The sequence below is a fragment of the Oreochromis aureus genome, linkage group 12 (assembly GCF_013358895.1).
Source record: "Oreochromis aureus strain Israel breed Guangdong linkage group 12, ZZ_aureus, whole genome shotgun sequence".
In the NCBI taxonomy this organism is placed as follows: Eukaryota; Metazoa; Chordata; class Actinopteri; order Cichliformes; family Cichlidae; genus Oreochromis; species Oreochromis aureus.
In genome coordinates this window covers 6455654-6475627 of record NC_052953.1, presented here as the reverse complement: position 1 = coordinate 6475627, position 19974 = coordinate 6455654, and the positions used below count along the sequence as shown (strand labels likewise).

The 19974-nt window shown below is 39.8% G+C and overlaps 1 protein-coding gene across 1 annotated transcript in view; it reads right to left on the bottom strand.

The window, feature by feature from the left end:
• znf608 (zinc finger protein 608) overlaps positions 1-14565 on the bottom strand; it is a 68019-nt gene extending 53454 nt beyond the window's left edge. The window contains exon 1 of the mRNA XM_039621234.1: positions 12698-14565. Within this exon, the coding sequence (XP_039477168.1) occupies positions 12698-13609 (912 nt within the window). The 5' untranslated portion in view covers positions 13610-14565. The remainder of the gene's footprint in view (positions 1-12697) is intronic.
• Between the last annotated feature and the right edge of the window lie 5409 nt (positions 14566-19974).

The following is a 19974-nucleotide window of genomic DNA, read 5'->3' as shown; positions in this document are numbered from 1 at the left end:
GGGCTTATTATTATTATTCCTCATTTTCTGACCTATTTCTGATCCTGAACTTATCTTGTTAGTTGGAAAGAAGTTAATATAGAAATTAAAGGAGTTGACGAGGAAGTTCAACGAGTTATGCCTCAATCACAGGATGCTAGTGAAAGTCCTGTATTGGTTGGTGAGTGGTTGCTGAAGGTTGCCAGCTCTCCCTAGGTGAACCTGGTCACTAAGAGGACGCTGTACCAATAACTCCCTTGCGATTTCTTTGGTTGATAGCAGATTGTTGGAGCTTCCTGTCGTTCTCATGCATGCCAACTTGTTAACTAACTTGCTAACTAACCTCTAAACTTGAAAAAGCAAACTGGAAATGGAGACCATTCATCTTCAAAGTAAATGTTTTCCCTTACCCTGAAATTAACACATTTAGAAAGGCACAGTTTCCTACGGTGGCCCTGAGATGCCAAACAAACGGCAACTTAAGAAAACACCAGCAATAAGAAAAACACACAAAACACAACAGAAATAGGAAAAAAATCCGTCATCAGTATTATATGAATCATGATAAAACACACCTACCATGTTTTGGGTTCCTGCAAGTGGTCCGTTGGGTTATTGTCTGCCTAGAAACACTTCCCTTGTGCTTTTGGAAATCTCTTTATTCCTATTTCTTTTTTGTATTTTCCCATTTCTGTTGTGTTTTGTGTGCTTTTGCAGCATTTTTCTTATTGCTGGTGTTTTCTTAAGTTGCTAAGTGGCAGTGAAATTGTCCCACAATTTCACTGCCACTTAGCAAGTAGTTGGCAAGTGTTTGCTGTTGGGTAGTATACATTTTTCCAAGCAAATTGTAGTTACCAGCAAATCACTGACCGGTGATGAACAGAATGAAAGCACAGAGGAGATTATTAATGTACTGCTTATGTGTCGATCTGAGTTGTGCGTTAATGTCTGACTGGGGTGCGTAACAAAAACCATTTAGTTCTGCTGACATGCTCATTTTGCCTGGTGTTGAATAATAATAATGACATCTAATGAAAATGCAGCTTTGCTGTTGCTAATTTATCTTAATTGATGACACTGATGACTTTGCCTATATGTTTGTTACATTTCAAACACGCTTCCAGGTTTTGTCACTCTTGTTCTCGCTGATTTATTCCAGCCTAACAGACTCCAACCTCAAACCTCTGCATTTAATTTCAAATAGCTTTTTAATATTTGGCACAAAACATTTTCATTTAGACTCTGAGGGTTTTGTTTCTTGGGCTTTTACAGTCACTATATTTTAGGGGTAAAACCTGATATTTTTAAGGATTAGACAGTTAAACTCCTTTGTCTTATACACCAAACTTAAAGCTGGAGAGTGGAACTGAAGCATACTAATGTAGCTATGTGTTTAAATAAAGAAAGCAAAATTTTAAAAAAAGGAATTCCAAGGTCACTCGCTTATTTTCAAAAGCTTCTAAAGCTTCAGATTTTCCTCATATTCACAAGGGGTCTACTTCTGCCTTCTGCCTGTCTGATTTCCATGTTTTCAGTCAATAGTCTCCTGTCAATCACAGCCCCGTGAAGCCAACACACAAAACCAAAGTAAAACTCTCCTGCCAGCACTGCTCTCTGCTGAAGCACTGAAATTAAAGCTGGATTTTACGCAACAAAAGAAGGAAAAATAAATATTTCTCAACAGGGTGAACATATCAAAGTCTTTTCTACAAATGGGCGATGGTGAAATTCTGCACAGTCTCAGTCTGCAGCAGTAAGCCCAACTCGTCTGCAACAACACGTCTCTTTGCAACAGGGGACTCAACTCAGCAGGTTGTCAAGTGGATGCATTCTGGTTATACTCTTACATAAAAGCAACATTACTGAGCATTTGTGTCACTTTGTGGTTAAATTGCCATCCAACAGCAACTACATCATTATTTGTAAAGAGATTTCTGAGTTTCTGTTTTAAATCTGTGGTGTCCTGGTTGAACTCTGAATCTAAATTAATGTGAATTTCTGTTTAATGTGATTTTTTTTTTATATGTAGACAACAACAGTTTTACAGATTTGCAACAGATGGCATCTGATTTGGGATTTTCACCAGTTTATCACAGTTAATTGCAGCATTATCACAAATAGATTGCATGCAATTACCAAACTGACCCCAATAATTTTGGTTGTACTGCAGTTTCCAACCACTGTTTTCCCCAAAGCGATGCGCTATCAATCAGACCATTTGATGTGTACTAATGCAGTAAATTTAATTCTGGTTCATTACTTTTTGTGCAGAAGCCGCTATCATGTCTTTTTTTCCTTTAGGCATGTAGTTCTACTTATTGTCAGTCTGCTTTGTCTCCGCTCTTTATTGTGTCTCTTCTCACACACAGCAGTCATTCACCAACAAACACACACACCCAGTTAAACAAAAAGATGAGGCGAAAAATTAGTACACTATCTCTGCAAATGCACATTTGCATTAAGCTTGAATTCAAAATTAACCCAACACACCAAAACACCCACCATTCTCTCTTTTTCTGATTATGATGGTGTAGCTGTTCTGCACACATTCATGAAATTGTGTATATGCTGTATGTACCCACACACATTGTTGGTTATATGCAGGGATGCCTACATAAAACTAGAGTCAGGCAGATTAAATTAAATACAAATCCCATCCTGCAAGTCAAAAATTGCCTGGATTGGTGTCCTGATCACTCTGACCACTGCTCATATTAAACAAACTAACCAAAGCTAATTTTCATAGCCAGGGCAATGTCAACGAATATTTTAAAAAATTTAAATGTTGTCTTTTGCGTTTTCCCACCAAGAATTCAGCATTAATGCCATCCTTTCCACACAAAGACTTTACTGGGTCGCCCATTTATATCTTGTGAGTCTGTAGTCCAAGATGGTATCGCTGTAGTCCATCAGCTCACTGAGGCAGCTGATAATTTTTCTATTTATTGTCAAGCGTTACTTAATAAGTCATTGAAAAAGGTGTGGTTTCACGTCTTTTAATGCCCACCTACATGTGTACCCCAACCCTGTGGGAAATGTTTAATTTCTGTTTGTAATGCTCTAAACACTGACATTGTTTTGCAGAGAGATCTTTTTGTATCAATGTTTCCTCCTTGTAACATTCCCAGAATAAAGCTCAGAGTTTAACAGCTGTAAATTTTAGTCTTTGCACATTTTAGCAGACATGTGTCAGATCCCCGGTGGTTTGTTCTCCCACCCTTTAGAAATCCACATCAAGACTTCAGAATCAGACATTTTGTGCCTTTAGAAAACATGTTCAGTCTTTTGGAAAGACATCTGGCTGGCTGTTAGATAACTATGTGTCCATGCTGGCTCCAGCCAATATTCTTTGAAAAAGGAAGGATAAACAACATCAAAGCTCTGCTGATTATCAACCTCGGGTGAAAACTGGACACATACTGTATGACGCAAGTTTGAATCCTGCTGAGAGCTGGTGACCTTTATGTGATGATAAATAAAAAGCAGGGCCCATCATAAAGTCCTGTCAGTGATCAGCAGAGGATAAAGAAATGCTAATAAATATTTGAGACGATTAATTTAATTATCCAATAAAAGTGAATATTTTTATTCAGTGCTCTATAACTGCCAATAGTGGAAAAAAGACAGATTACCTCTTACCTTCTCTCTTTGTATCACACTGTAACACTTCCAGTCATCATTAACACCTTTTTTCCCTTTTTAGCATCATTAGCGCCTTGTAGGTGTAAGGTGGTGAACCTGCACAGCTGCTGCTCAGTTTTATCTTTTCCATGCTGACAGTTAAAAGAAGATGTTCCAAGCTGTGTAAGCGATCTATTTGATTTAAAATCTACTTTGGTTATTCTCTTGGTTTAACCACTCAAACGGAATATTCAGAAGAGAAAATGTTGAAACAATGTTACACTAAAGCGAAAGTCACTAAGACAGCATAGGGAGGAGGTCGGGGTAGACCCGTACAAGGGCCAATAAAACACTGGCCTTAAATGCTACATAAACCTTTTAGAGAGAAGACAGAAAATAACCCCCGATACTAAAAACAATCAGTAGTTAGAGCTTTTATTTACACAATAACTACCAAAATTTAAGTGCCAGGTTAGTGTTATTTTATGATAGTCTTAAGGCTTTGTTGTGTTTTAGAGTTTCACTGTCATTCTGGTTCTATTATTGTAGGTCTTTACCTTATAATATAAAGTGTATTGAGGCAACTGCTGTTGTGATTCACTCTGTATGCCTTCTGTCTCATCTATGATGTTGTGTCTTTGTCTTCCCATAATTCATGCTCTATAATGCTGCATTTCCTTGTGTTGGTTGCCAGTTTGTGTTTTGTGTTCACCAACTCATCTTTGTTTTCCTCTTGTGAATTTTTGTATTCAGTTTTTGGTTTGAGTTTGATTTTTCACAATTTATTTGCTCATCCAGTCTTTGTGTCCAAGTGGTTTTTAGCAACTTAATCTAACCCGATTAGAAGAAAAATACCACAAAAAGAAAAAGCACATAAAAATGATAAATAAAAAAATAAATAAAAATATATAGAAAACTTCAGTCCCACCTAACAGACACTGCATTCAGCTGTCTGGCCACCTTGTAACTTATTCCATCACCAGCCCTCCAAATGACAACTCTGTTAGTCTCAAAACTAAATCATTAGCTCTCAGCGTCCAGTATTTCAGTGTTTTTGTGTATCTGTGTGACACAACCTGGCACAATTCCAGTGTTTTGCATTAAAGGAAAAAACAAACCATTAACCTGCTGTCAAACTAATTCACAAAGGTTTGTGAAACAGGCAGAACAAAAGGATAAAAAAATCTTTTTTTTTTAAATTAACTAGTATTATTTTTTTTTTAAAGCTAACATGGAAGATAATAATAAGGATAAGAATAACAGTGGTCTGGGGTAACACAAGAGTTCTCTCTATGCACAATGCAAAAAAGAGCAAGAAGGACAACGCATAATGTTTGGTATCGGGAAAAGCAAGAAATAATATGCTTCCAAATAATAATTTATTTAAGAATAGACCATTTTCCTCTCACGTACGACCTGAGAGGATAATGCAATATAAAGCAGTCATGTGTTCACAGCACTCTTAAAAGCACATACATATCAGTTTGTGGAATGGCTAAACGAAGAAAAAAAATTTTAAAAAGTAAAAATATTGCACAATATAAGAATACTTATAAGCAATACATATATGATGGGCATATAGCTATATAGCTGTTCTATTGTACAGAATGAGAATATCGTTATGTTGGTGATATGAGAGAGCATTTGTCTACACAGGTACACAGATGTGTGTGTGCATATATGTACATATACATAGTTACCAATTGGATTAAGAAATTGTCGGCAAACTTTGGGGCAGGTCTGGATAAGCCGCTGCTTCTTCCTGCTCCTTTTCAAATACCTTTTGTTTTTGTTTTACAGATAATTTTGCTGGAATTTTTAATGTTTATTTTCCATTTACTATGTTTGTTTTATATAAATAAATATAAAAAAAAAAGAAGAAAGAAAGGGTTGTGGATGATGATGTTGAGGATCGATGATGGTCAAACTTGCTGTATGTGGACGTGATGAATGTGTTAGTAGAAGTACATGTTTAGAGCCAGCAAATATTAAGACATGGTACGATTTACCAGTTAAGGTCGGTTAATCATTCATCGCTGTACGTCACTGCATCACATCTCTTCATGCTAGAAGTGAGAATAAAAACTAAACTATGTGTTACTGAGCACACTGTGTGTTTTGTAAAGTGGATAGCAGAACGTAACGTCCTCCCCGCCCTGGCACTAACAAAAGAATGACTGGCCTATGGGCAGACTGCCCAGCCCTACTAACAAAACCTTTTCCTTTAGAGTCGTTTGCTTTCACCTCTCCCAAAAAGCTCAGGATCGCTTACAGTTTAATACAGTTTAAGCTGAAATTATAAAAAAAGGTTTCATGTTTAATAAATGCATGATGTTTAGTGAATAAAATCAAGATTACGATTACTGACCAGAATAATCACGGTTATGGTTTTACAGCCTTAATGCAACCTATTTAATAAAATGTATCCCATAGCTGAAAATATAATACATTCATTGTCATCATGAAAGCTTTTAGGCAGTGAAACATAGCACAATAGTTTTATTTGTCTGAAAAACACTTATCAAGAGTCTCAGCCTATTATCCTTCATAATCACTCTCTCTTAAAGGTGCAGTTTTGGAGGATTTCAGCTTAAAACGCTGAAAACTTAAAAAGCCAAGTAAGTGCGTAATGGACCCGTAAAAAGCTGGCTGGACAAAGTGATCCGGTTATTTGTACATGGATGAGAAAGAAGAAATGGTGCATTAAAGGGGAACATTGCCCTACATTGGCCTCTCCTCATCACTCTCCATCCCGATGCTTGCTTCGCTTGCTTTGGATCAGCTGTTTATATGCGACATTACAACTCCCCCTGAATAAACTAAACACTGTCAACGTCACCATGGAAACCAAGCCTGCACAAACCTGTTAAAACCCACCAGGTAAACGGGAAAAGCTGCGACTACAGCACAACGGGAAATGATGCTTCTGAAAAAAAAAAACGACAACAGAATAACCGGATATTGGCGGATGCGTTGATGCTGCTGCTGCAAGGTGATCAGAATTCAATATTAGGCGATAGAATCCGTCAGGAGCCGAGTGTTTTTGTTTCATCCTCATTCAGCCTGCAGGGATCCAGACTGACAGACAGAAAGTGATAGCAGAGCAGCCGCTGTCATTCACAGACAAACTCAAGTGCATCTTATTGTCATGCAGATGACAGCCTGAGCCTCAGCAGCAGCAGCAGCAGAACTGCTTTTATTTCTGCCAGTGTGGCTAGATCAGATTTATATTTTAGCGAGAGGGTAGCTTCTTGAAGGTAAATTGGAGCATTTTTCTGCAAGAATTTTTGCTATGATACGGTCTCAGTTAGTCAGTTCATCGCTCACAAAATTCAGTACAACATATCTGCTCCACCAAGGAAGAATCACACCAGTTGTGATGATCCCTTGAGTTGGTTCGCATTTCTGCAGTTTCCTTGTGCTCTCATCATGGTGTTAAGTCTATCATTAGCCATTTCTGGGTCCAAATGCTCTTTCAGTTCCCGAAAGCAAACAATTGTGAAACAGTTTAACTCCAAAACGTTAATGCATTATGAGGTTTAGCAGAGTTGGAATAAGTAGTAAGCTAGCTAGCTGGATGACATCTAAAGATGTGAGGTTGTAGCATGCCAATAGTTTCAGAAAAAACAAAAAGCAAAGCAGCTGAGCTATAACTGTGAGAGTAAAGAAGCAGCATTTGAAGGGTTGGTGAAGTGTTAAATTGTTTGTGATCAAACTTCATGCTGAGCATCTCGATTGGGCAGAGACAAATGTTATAGTATGGCAGCAAATAGACATAAAAAGCAGACCAAATTTCTGCCTGGAGAATATCTGCGATGAGACCATCGACAAAACAAGATTAGTCATCAATATGATGCTGTATGCTTTAGATTTCTTCCTAAGTCTCAGACAACCTGAGAGGGATTCTTTTCTGAAGCATTTCAATATTTGGGCTATCATGGTTTTAAAAACTTTGTTTAACAACATGTTACATAAAATGAGTGCTAATAAAAAGCTGGAGAGGTTTGGACTGTCAGCTTAGTAGTTTCTGGAGGCTTTGTGCTGATTTAAAAACAAAATAACAGGAAGAATAGCCATAAATTTTAGCATTCACGTTCCCTTCAGGATGAGGTGTAAAAGTGATCCTTTGATGGTTAATCTTTCTCTAACATCACGACAAAATTGGCAATTGATTATCAAAGTGTTACTTTAGTTTATGGTCACTTAGCTCTGAAAGGAATCTTGTTTCTACCAGCTTTGATTGCAATGTTTAAGGGTGGTGGGTGCTAATAAACATTATAGATATTATAAACCAATCATTTTCTGAACTCTGTACTTTGGAACCTCAACATTGTCGTGTAGACCACAGCCATGTTAGGATTTTTGGAGACAAAAGTGACTACTGGACAGAGAGTGAAGTGCTAAGCCAACTAGCAAGCAAGCTAGGTTAACAATGTGAATTCTTATATACCTGTTAATTAGTAAGCTGTGAGAAAGACTAGAATTCCACACCCTAAAACTGAATTAAAAACATCATGTACAATTTGTTTGTACAATTAACCAGACAACAAGCTGTATTATTGATCAGACAGTTTCATAAAGAAGCATAAACATGAGCAGGAGGTCCAGTAGAGTCACTGGTGGATGGGACATCTACCAGATAGCTATTAGCTACAGCTCCCTGTGTCTGCAGCAACATACTAATCATCCCTACCTTAAACCTTTATAAATAACTTTGCTCCAGTGTAGTTGTTATGAACAGTGTCAGGTTTGTATGATAGATTATTGCATAACTACACATGACAAAGGTTTAGGAAATCTGATCATATTTCATGTGTCTGAAAGAAAAACGAAAATATCAGTTGATATGTTAGAATTTTGATAAATCGCTCCTAAAAAACCTACAGAATATTCAGCCGGCTCTAAATTGGAGAAGAGCAAATAAAATACAAAATTGATTAAATCTTCAGCAATGCTCATATCTCAAAAACAAGTTTAAAAGAAGGCTCTTCAGTATTGTCACCAGTTCCTTCTGTAAATTGAATTTAATGTATGGTTCTGTATAATCTTCTTCCATTTGACTGCAGTTCATTAGCTCTATGCAATATCGAAGCTATGCACAAGTACAAGCTCTTCCATGTACTCACTGTTTCCACAGTTGTTCTCGTCAGCAGGGCGTAACTATTTAATCCAATTTTGATTCCATTAAATTAGACGCATCATACATCATTCATTCTCATTGTGCCTCTATTCATTTTAACCAGATTAACTTCCAAAAGGTGCAGCAGCCCAAAAATCTGTGTTTGGTTCCAGAGTAATAATTAAACACCAAGTCTCGAGATACTGGAGACATTTGATTTGAAGGCTAAACTTAAAAGCCGCAGATGACAAACGGTCAGTTTGTGGGGCTCAAGTGAGGGAAACATGTCAGAGCAGGAGGACTGCAGTGAATGAAACTGGATATTTCTGCAGTGGCTGTGGTGTTATGTTTTTTTGTTCGGCTTTAAATTCATATGCAAAGACCATGATGACACTGAAGCTAGTGGTGCATTCATCCACTGAGGTGTAGGAAGGGTTCATGTAGACGACATGAAGGGGAAAACCATCAGTCATCTGTCATACTGCTGCGAGAATACATGTTATTTATATTTTAATGAATAATTGCATTTGGGCTCTTGAAACTCTTGTGCAATCAGTCTGGAATCCCTTAAGCACCTTTAGGTTAATTTGTGAAATTTTCACCTGGGTGAAAAAGAGCTTTAGCAAAAATTTATTTATTTATTTATTTTTACTTCTTCTTAATCAAAACTGTGAAATAGTACATAAATAACAGCTTGTTAATAATATTAGAAGGCCGCTGAATTTACACAAGATTCACAAAAGAATCCATCATGTCAGACTTGAAGTTTAGTTCAGTATCTATAGGCTGTATGTATGGCCCACTGCTGTGTTGGTGTCGGGTAAGAGGGTGGAACTTTATAGCTAAGGGCAGCAAACTGCATCCACAAACTGCATGAATGCAAAGCAAAGACACAAATACCTGCTGAGAAGTATTGCTTGAAGTATCAGACTAATAAAATTGCATTCCCAAAACAAAACATAAAGCAAAGACTTATTGGAAACCTCACAGCAGGCTTCAAAAATGATTCAAAAGGCACCAACCACACAAATGCAGTCAAGACGTCCAGTTCAGTGACTCAAATAATCAGAGATGAGGCCTGACAGACAGCTAGTAGCCACAGCCACCTGTGTCAGCACACCTACCAGTCATATAATCCATGCCCCCAACTTTTAACCTTAACAAAATCCAAATCTATGACCCATAGGCTGTTTTCTGAAGGGGGAAGTTATCCATAGAAGCTGACACCGGTTTTTGTATCAGGCTGTAAATGTGTTTTATTTGGGTTCATTTTCAAATGAAAGTCAATGAGGGCATGGATTTTTTTGGAATAAGCCTCAAGTGGCCATTAGTGGAACTGCAGTTTTTAGCACTTGTGTTGACTTTATTTTCCAGTCCTAGAAAAATTAAGTCTGTTCAAATGAGGAACTCCTGGGTGAGATCACTACATCCATGTTATTCTATATGTTATTGCTACCATTAGCATCTAGTAGGACCAGAAGCTATGTTCTTATCTTATGATTGACAAGTCACACCATCAAAAATGTACAATCATAATTAAATTTATGATTAAATTTTGGTCCAATTCATTTCAACTCAAGGTGCTTTATATTATAAGGCAAAGACAGAGAAAATAATACAAGGAAAACTCCAATAAACACTTGGCGACAATGAGAAGGAAAAACTCCCTTTTAACAGGATTAAACCTCTGGCTGAAGCAGTCAGAACACTGAAAATGCTCAGCTCAAGGCTTCAGTAACAGGACTTTGCAAACTAATGTGTGACCTCACAGTGGCTATGTCCATCTTTACATACAGTTTGACTGCACACTCTTCACATCCCATTCCCAGCGAGTGTGATCTGCAGTGGCCCCACCTTACAACCTGCAGGACCCAAAGGATCCGCTGGCAGCAGAGGTCCAATGGCCCTGCCCCGACAGGTCAGATGTGCTTAATGATATGACTAATTTGTGCATAGTGTGACTTTCTCATTTCCCTGATTCTCTAAAGCAGATGTGGAGAGTGCAAACTCCGAATGACCCACAGAGACCCATTCATGGAAATAAACTTGATTTATTTAAACTTGATTTATTTCCATTATAATATCAAATTAGCCCAGTTTTCAGGGTTTTAGCCTCTCTATAATCAAAGGACACCCAACAGTTGCTGAGTGGAGCCCAGATTCTTGTTGACAGGAAATGACTTACAGCCTCCACAGACTGAGCTCAGGGTGACTGTGTGTGTGTGTGTGTGTGTGTGTGTGTGTGTGTGTGTGTGTGTGTGTGTGTGTGTGTGTGTGTGTGTGTGTGTGTGTGTGTGTGTGTGTGTGTGTGTGTGTGTGTTTCACCGCTGAATGGGAATCCTTCAGATCAACAAATAAACAAAGCAGCCGGTGCAGACCAGCGTTCCTCCTGTCAACAGCATCTGCCAGCAGCGGGAGGAAGCTTCAGTTTTTCCTGCCTCATAAAGCTAATCCTGCATGTATGTTTCTAAAAAACTAACCAAAAAAACACCTTCTGGACATACTCCATCTGCTTCTTTTTTATGTCTTTGTCTTTAAGTGCATCTCCTCTGCTGTTACACCCCATTCCTCCCTATCTATCAGACATCTCTGTCCCCATCTTACCTTTCCACCCATCCCTCCATCTCCTCTCTGCTGGATGACTTATTCAAAACCCTCCAAAAAATGATTTCCCAACCATCCCCGCTAGGCCGCTGTACCAGCTCAGGAGTGGCTCATTAAACCTCAGCAATCCGACCTGTCAACCCACAGTATTTACGTCTTATTTTAAAAGGATGTGACCCTCGCTCTAAAGCCTGATTATATTTGATATCCTGAGTGTCTTCCTGAATCAATTAAGCAAACAAAGAAGAGGATGTCAAGGCGAGGCTAATTTTTATTCTCTGTTTTCCTAAGTTGGTGGTGCACCTGGGAAGGATTATTTAAAACCAATACTTTCAGGTAAAATGAATGAACTTCTTCAAGCTCTATCCATCCCATTTGACAGCTGGTGCTACATGCAGTCTTTATCTTGAGGTGACCACTGCAATTCAAGTTGATTTAGATAAAGCTTTACAAAAACTGCCTAGAAGCTGCCAGACTTAAAGACATGCTTCTGGGAGGTTAAATTAAGGCTTCTTTATCTTATACTATGCCTTTTCTTAAACCAGTTGTTTTAGCCCCTCCCGCTTTAAGCCAACTTTCAACTGATTGGCTGCATTTCAGAAATAGAAGGTGAGTTGTGCTTGTGTGCCTAAATCAGTGGTATTAAGAACCCTTCTTTATGACATCATGCAGAAACAGTAAAACAAAGTGTCTTAAATGCAGCATTTATAGCTCTTGGCTCACAGGAGCTACTTGTAAACACACTGATGTCATTATCTGAAACTTTTGCATATGAGCAGCCAACACCTGACAGATGTAATGAAAAGCATAATAAGTCCGCTTGAATGAAATAATGTGACTTTGTTGTTGCTCTCACCATGATGGACAATGACATTTGCCATTTTGTTATATTTCAGCGTCACATTTTAATTCCCTTTACTGCTGAGTTCTTGATGCACATGCCTTCTCCTCTAATCTCCAGGAAAAACAAGGAGCACTGGATTAAATGGCTCTAGAAAGAGGAGGAGGAGGATGGAGATGGAGGACACACTGCTGCTGCTGCTGCTTCCTCCCTCCTCCTCCTCCTTTTTTCTTCATCTTCCCTCCAAAAAGAAAGAGGAAATCTCAGCCTGGTAAACATCAACACAGACACAGAGCGGGAACAATGACACCAGCTGGGAAACAACAATGGCAAATAAATATCATGTGGCAGCATTTAACCATTCTGAGTGTCTGCTGCTCCTTTGTGGCCTCTACACCTGCATCTGACTGACCGCCTCCCTCCTTTTATTTCCGCGTGAGGCTAAATTAAAGGCAGCTTCCTGCAGGTGTGCTTCTTCTTTTGTTGCCGTGTTGCATTGTTGTTTCCCCCCCAGACAATAAAAGCAGGCTCACCTTCTCGGCTCCTCTGTGCTTCTTGGCGGCCGGCGTGTCGTCCTGCTGCCGTCTCACAACAATAGCGCCGCTTTTAACTCCACACTCCAGCGCGGTTTTCCCGGTGCTGACGACGGCGGCACCGTTACTATTGTTGTTATTGTTTACGTTGCTGATATCTCCCGGGAGCCTGGAGTCCGGAGCGGCGCACAGGCAGTGTCCGGAGCCGTCGCGGCACAGATGATGCTCGGGAGCGGGCAGGGCGGACGACGGGAGGAAGACGGAGGGAGGAGGAGGAGGAGGAGACGAGCCATCACCACCGGGCTTCTCCTTCCTCGTTCGGGCAGGAGGAGCAGCGGCGTCCCTCTCCCTGTCTCGCTCCCTCTTCCAGCCCCGGATCATGTTCTTCCCCTTTCTCTCCTCCTTGCCTTTGGCGCATGACGCAGAAGGAGCGGTCACTTCGGAGACTCCGTTCCCGCCGCCGCCGTCCGCCTCTCTGCTGACCGCTGAAATCATCTCCGGACCTTCTCCAGCGACTCTGCGTCCTTGAGCCTCCCGACGCTGTTGCTGCTGCTGCTGCTTGCCGATCCCAAAGCACGCTTCTCCGCCGCCTCGCACCGCGACAGCAGCCGCTGATGAGTGAACCGCCGAAGCCGCCTCCGGTTCCTCCCGTCCCTCCCGGCCGACTCCTTTACGCTTAAGCGCGGATCTCCTCGGCTCCGACCCGCCGCCGCCAGGTGCCCGGGTCTGGAGCGAGGGCAGGGCCGCGTGTCTGTCGGCTGAGCCAGCGGCACTGAAGGAAGAGGAGGAGGAGGAGGTGATGGAGACAGAGGAGGAGGAAGAGGAGGAGAAGGCGGCGGTGTGGTTGGGTGACAGCTCCTTGCAGTCTGTCAGCAGCCCTCCATTCTCCCCAGCTCTCAGGAAACGGTTCATCTCCTCGTTTCCTTGTCTCCTTTGTCGATCTCCACAATAATCAGCATGCAAGTCATTGTCAAAGCGCCAGCCAGCCGCAGTGTGGCGGAGAGCACCGGAGCATCAGGCCCGCTCCTTCACAAACTACCACACAGGCTGAATGACAGCTCACAGTATCTGACAGGGCTGCTCGCTGTCATCACCCGCAGCACAGTAAAACACGATAATCACAAATCCACACATATACTTGTGTTTTCATAAAATAATAAAAACAATACGAATAAAGTCCATAAAGTCACGTTTGGAAGGTTTATTTCAATCCCACCATAAAATGCCCCAGTAATATATGAATATGTAGCACATTACTGTTTATTTTCAGTAGCACTACTCCAAAGAGAGAATAGATGGTTTTGTTTTCCTTCGACTGTGAATGCATCTTCCCAACGTCTCAGATGCCACTTAATTACTGTCAGAAAATGCAATTAGTTGGCCGCAGGAGGGCGCTGCCGTGTTTGTTTTATAGTTTATGCATCAGCTTAAGTGTCAGTGATTGGATGCCCACTGAATTCCAGCTTGATGTCTTTGTTCTTGGACCGCTATCGCTGCTTTGCATGATTCCGTTATTTAAACTTCAAAGAAAATTTGAATTGCTGTTGAATTCAGCGACTACAAAGCTGATGACAGAGTATAACTTACTGGGGTTATGACAGTTTAAAAAGAAAACACTTTTTAAGGCAAATATCAGTAATTTCTGAAGCTGTTTTTATCAAAACTGGCCAGTGTTTCTGTATGTTCAGCTTTTATGTATGAAATTAAAGTTTATTTAGAGATTGCTTTAGCAGAGCTGCGCAAAAGATTGCTTGGTGGCGTTTTGAGACTGTTGCTAAGTTATTCTTGTTAACTTTTTAAAATTCCACTTTTTATCTTTATCTTCATCCTCTGTCTGAAATAACCCCCCTTTTTCAGCTCCTGCCTCTTTACAGCCACTCTCTCTTTAAGGTAACATTACTTTAATTGGCTGCCCTTCACAAACAGGCCCAAACAATGGGTACTGAGATGACCATGTTAAAGAAAACCCTCTCTGCTTGACATCACACAGATCTACGATTAGAATAAAATTACTGAAATTGAGTGTTTAGAGCAGTGAAGCCTAAGCGTTTGACTTTCTTTTGCATAAACATACCTTGTTATTTGAAACTTCTGCCCAAATGCTGTTTACTGTCACCAGAGTTGAAAACAAATGTACCCAAGTTTAATAGTAAATCTGTTACAGTGCACCAGATAACCTTCAGTTAAGGTGGTATGATTACAGGCTACGTTGCAAGAGCACAATGGAAACTTGCAAAGATAAGAGCTCTGCAGTGAGCAGAGTGATCTAATCACATGCACACTAAGCACAAATAGACTCACGGTAAGCACAGAAAAAGCCTTTGTCATCATGGAAAATGATGGAAGAGACACATAATTAACTAAAACTTTCTAATTTATTAAATAAAAGAAGCAGAAACTGCGATAATCTTCATGAGATGTGTGAGGCAGTGTTAACAGCGTGTCAGGAGCTACATGAGTATTTGCATGTTAGGTGTGCGGTGTTGTGTGGTGCAAAAACTAAAATAACCAAGCCACAGCCAACTAAACAAATAGGACAACGCTGGGTGAATGGAGAGAGAGCATACACGCTCCAGGGAGACTGTCCAGGTGTTTCCAATTGCTATGATTAACTATGCTTCTAGAAACCTGCAAGGCAGCACAGAGGGACAAACAGGAGGAAACACACAGCAGACCTGGCCAGGGCAGAAGACCCTTCACACCACCAAGAGATTCTATTTGAGACCCTAATCAGTTAGTTTATGATTACCACAAAAAAATGTGAAACTCTGAAGGGAAGGCTTAAAATGCCCTTAAATATTCTAAAAAATATGACATTGAACCAAAAAAACACAACAAAATAACATTAAAGAGACTCAAAATGATCATATGATGATGAATAATCACATTTAGACCCAAATGAACAAAACTAGTCACAAAAACTACACAAATACACTCACATGGTTTAAAGACCCGAAGCAATCATAACTTCATGCAGTTAGCACTATATAAAAACCTCCATCATCCCAACATGTTATGAGACGTAAGAATGATGTATGAGCATCATCTGTGTTTCCTTCACAGTGTGGAAGTGAAACCATCTTCACTGACAGATAAATGAAAGAATCAAGAGGCAGAGGAGGAATAAAATGGCATGAATGACAAGTGTGTATATCCAAGTAATATTGTCACTCTGCTCAGTGCTTCTAGTGTGAAGATATTTTCTAATGTCTGCAGCTGAATTGGTTGTGATTAAGAAATAGTACTCTGCAAATCTGAACAATCAAACAAACTAAAATCATAGTCAGTGTCTATTAATGAGAGTGGAATAGCAGTTTTGAGTAACACAATCTTTACACATTAAGTGTGTAAAGACAAAATCCATAATTAAGGGAAACACAAATTCAAAACGGAGAACTTAAAAGACAAACGCTGGTGAGTACTTGGGTGTATATGAACTTTTCTTTACAGTTTATGGCGAAAACAAATTCGCACAAACACTGCTCCGTTCCTACATGCATTAAATAAGCATAACACAACATGCAAATGAGACTGGGCTTCTTTTATTTGCAGTGTGCACCTGCTTCCAGTCACAGAAATGAAGCAATCTGACTGAGAGGGAGCTCAAACAAATATATTTGGCAAAATGCTGGAGTGCTCCCGTGAAATGTCTAATTTTGTACAAAACACATTTATGAGTGTGTCAATCAGTAACCAGAGATAAAAGGTTTAGGATAGCAGGAGAAGGAAGCCTATCAATCAAACCGTGTCAAAGCATAGACCGACAGCAGATAAAATCCCTGCCGGGATCCAGCAGGTATGTCATATCTGACCTCATTGTGCCCTGCAGTATACCTGAGGAAGAATGGAGTACACTCCATCGAATCCAACACAATATGAACTAGAAGACAGCAGTGATAAATAGTTTATGATGCAGAGACGAGAGTCAGCTGTGCCTCCTGTGAAGTGTCACTCGGTGATCCTGAGAGCTTCAGTACAGACTACTCACTATTAAAGGAAGAGGTGTGATGTCCACACCTGTCTTGGATGGAGAGGAAACTGGGTGTCACGGGAAAAAAAAAGTTCTTTATGGAGTGTAAAATTTTAAAGCAACAACAGCAACAAAAACATCCCAGATGTTTGCACTACATCCAGCTGGCAGTGCTCACTGCTACTCTTGTTTACTTAAAACAAGCCACATTTGCTCAGATATGTAAATTGGTGTCACGTCTCTATATCTATGCTTGTAATCTTAGCCCATTACGGCCTAGGCTGTTTTGTTTTAAATTTCCCTCTTTTAAAAAGCATCGGCGATTCTATCAGCGACAGCTGCAGAACTGTGGGGCCAGGCTAAACGTATAAAAAAAGCATCACATAAACAGATGCATGCATGTCATCCACCTGCATATTAAAGCCTTGAGCTTAATCATGAACAAAGCTATCGTTTATTTACAGTCTATGCCCACAGCTTGAGTGATGGCAAACTGTGTGTCATGCCAGTAGTAGTCACTAATGTAAACAACAGGCCTCATAACTTAGTCTGATATGTAATAAAAAGATCTCGTAATTGTGTCTAATGCGTCGGTAAGCAAAAAAGTGTCAATTTTTTTAGTGTTACATTTATCACAGATTAGAATAGAGAAACTAGTAACAGCTAATTGAGCCTGTTTATTTTTCCAAAATGAGAATAAATGCATTTGAAACACCTCATGTTGAATACAAAACTATTTAAAACATTTTAAATATTAATATTTGACTGACGCATGCAGTATTTAGTACACTCAGTTTGTTACTTTATGTCAAAATTCATATGGAATTCAGGTATTATTTACAATTAATATACACAATCTTAAATATTAGGCATAAGCATTTGAAACCTGCAGTTCTTTTGGTTTATGTTTGCATTTCAAAGGACATCTGGTCTGTTTACACACCTCTGATCCAGTGCTCTCAGTATGCAGATTATTTTCTCAGCTTAGCTCACGTGAAGCAAACTGCCCAGAACTGGCCATAAAAGTACTAAAAACCAAAACAGAGTAATTTTAGTTATTTCATACCACGACATGGGCCACATGAGGATTTTGCGAGAAAGTCAGCATTTGGATCACAGACTGTCTTCATCTTATCTTTATAACCTGTTCTTTTAAAAATGAGGGAAAAGCTGAATCAGCTACTAAAAGACCCCAGGAAAAAAAACACTTGGCAAACAGTTCAGCTCTGTTTGTATTTCAAAGTGCACCACGTTGTTTCTGTGTGTACGTTCCCTAAAGGGGGCTAAAGTCGGTTGTAAGCCAACAAATAGAAAGACACAACAACAAATGTTGGAGAAATCTGGCAGTCGCTAACAGACTGGTGAGCAGTTCTTCACAGGACTGTTGGAGAGTCCAGAGTTGTTGTTGTTTTTTACTTCAGACTATCAGTGTTAAACTAATAAGACTGTATTGCTCACTCTGACTTTTCTCTGTAAGACTTGACTTAAACATGGCTTTAGTTTCACAAATAAATACATTTAAAAAGTAATGTAGTAAAAAGGTATTTATCAGTGAAATAATAGTTAAAAGTAGAGTCTTTACTGGGCTTTTATGTCATCAGTGGTCACAGTAGATTCTCCTTTGTGTGGGTTAGAAAATGAGCTGGGGAGACGCAGGTAAAGCAACGATAACGACCAAAGAAAATATTTTCATCTGAGCTGTGGAGTCCCATAGGTGAGGGTAGGGACCCATAGGTGAGGGTAGGGATGCAGATCGACTGGTAAATCGAGAGCTTCGCTTTTACACTCAGCTCTCTCTTCACCACGACGGACCGGTACAGCGTCCACTGTGATCAGTCTGCGTGTGTCAAAAATATGGCCCAGGGGCCACAGCTGGCCCTCCAAATGATCTACTTAAGAATACTTGCAACTTCACATTTTCACAAGTTCACATTTTTCTAGATCTTGACAAATTGTTTGGATCAGAAAAAGCAAAATGTAATAATTATTTAGTAATGTACATGAAATGAGACGTACTGGTTTTTTAAAGGCTGTTCATTATTTTGTAACTGGATGGTTACTTTTACTTCTTTATGCAAAAAAGGTCATTTTACAATCAGTTTAATGGTCTGGCCCACTTGAGATGAGTATGACACCCAGTCATCTTTATTTATTCAACATACATTCTTATACACCATCTTGAAGCTTTTTGACTATGAATTGTCTGTTTTTGTGTGTGTGTGTTTTTTAAACATTAAATGTTAAAGACCGAAGCCACTTTGGTACCTTCTCCAAGCTGTTTGCACTTTTAGCTCCATACAGGAAGTATTTTCTGCCATAATTAAAATGGTGTCATTGGTGCACATTTCCTGTGGAGCAATCAGAAATTTATTAAGGATATATAAGCTAAACACTTTAAGTCCAAAGAAGTATTGATAAAACGTGTTTAGACAGACTGTTTTCATGACCCAGCAATCCTCGGCTGAGAGCTCTCATTACACACGTACACTGCAGCGCGCGCGCACACACACACACACACACACACACACACACACACACACACACACACACACACACACACACACACACACACACACATGGCCAGAACAACAGCTGGATCGTGTATCCTCACTCAGGCTGAGTGAGGATATCAACATGTTAAAAAAAACATCTGAACCTGAACTGTTGGGTCCTTGTTTCTTACCAGCACTTCAATCACATTAACTGTAATGTAATGAGTTACAGTTTTGTGCAACAACATGTGGATTTGAGTGCAGGCTGCATGCAGCCTGTGTAAATACTACTTACATAGCCGCCGTTTTTTGTCATGCACTTACAGATGTTTTAAAGATTGAATGCAGTAAATCATGCCAACAGGAGGGACATAAAAATGGGATTAGAAAATTAAGATGTGGGTCTATTTTTTGCAAGCCAAGCCAGCTTTTTCTTAAATCTTTAAGGGGCTTCTCTGTGCAGCGTTCTAATTCCCCACTGGAAAACAAACATACACATTTCAACATGAAGAAAGTCGGCAGGGATACGGGGATACAGCAGGCTGAACATGTGAAATCATTTCCCCTCAGCAAAGGGAAGCAGATCAGATTTCACCCTGTTTAGACAGAAGTGGAAGGTAGAAGTTTTGTTCCTGTGTAAACAAAACTAGATTGATTATGAGACCATTTTAAGTTTAGGAACACAAACAAAGCCGAGTAAAATGTCACTGATCAAAGGTTCAAATGCGCACTATCTCGAACACACACAAACACACACGTCACCCTTTTGTGATCTGGTTGGCTGTGACATGTGAAACCGAGGGGCCCAAAGGACA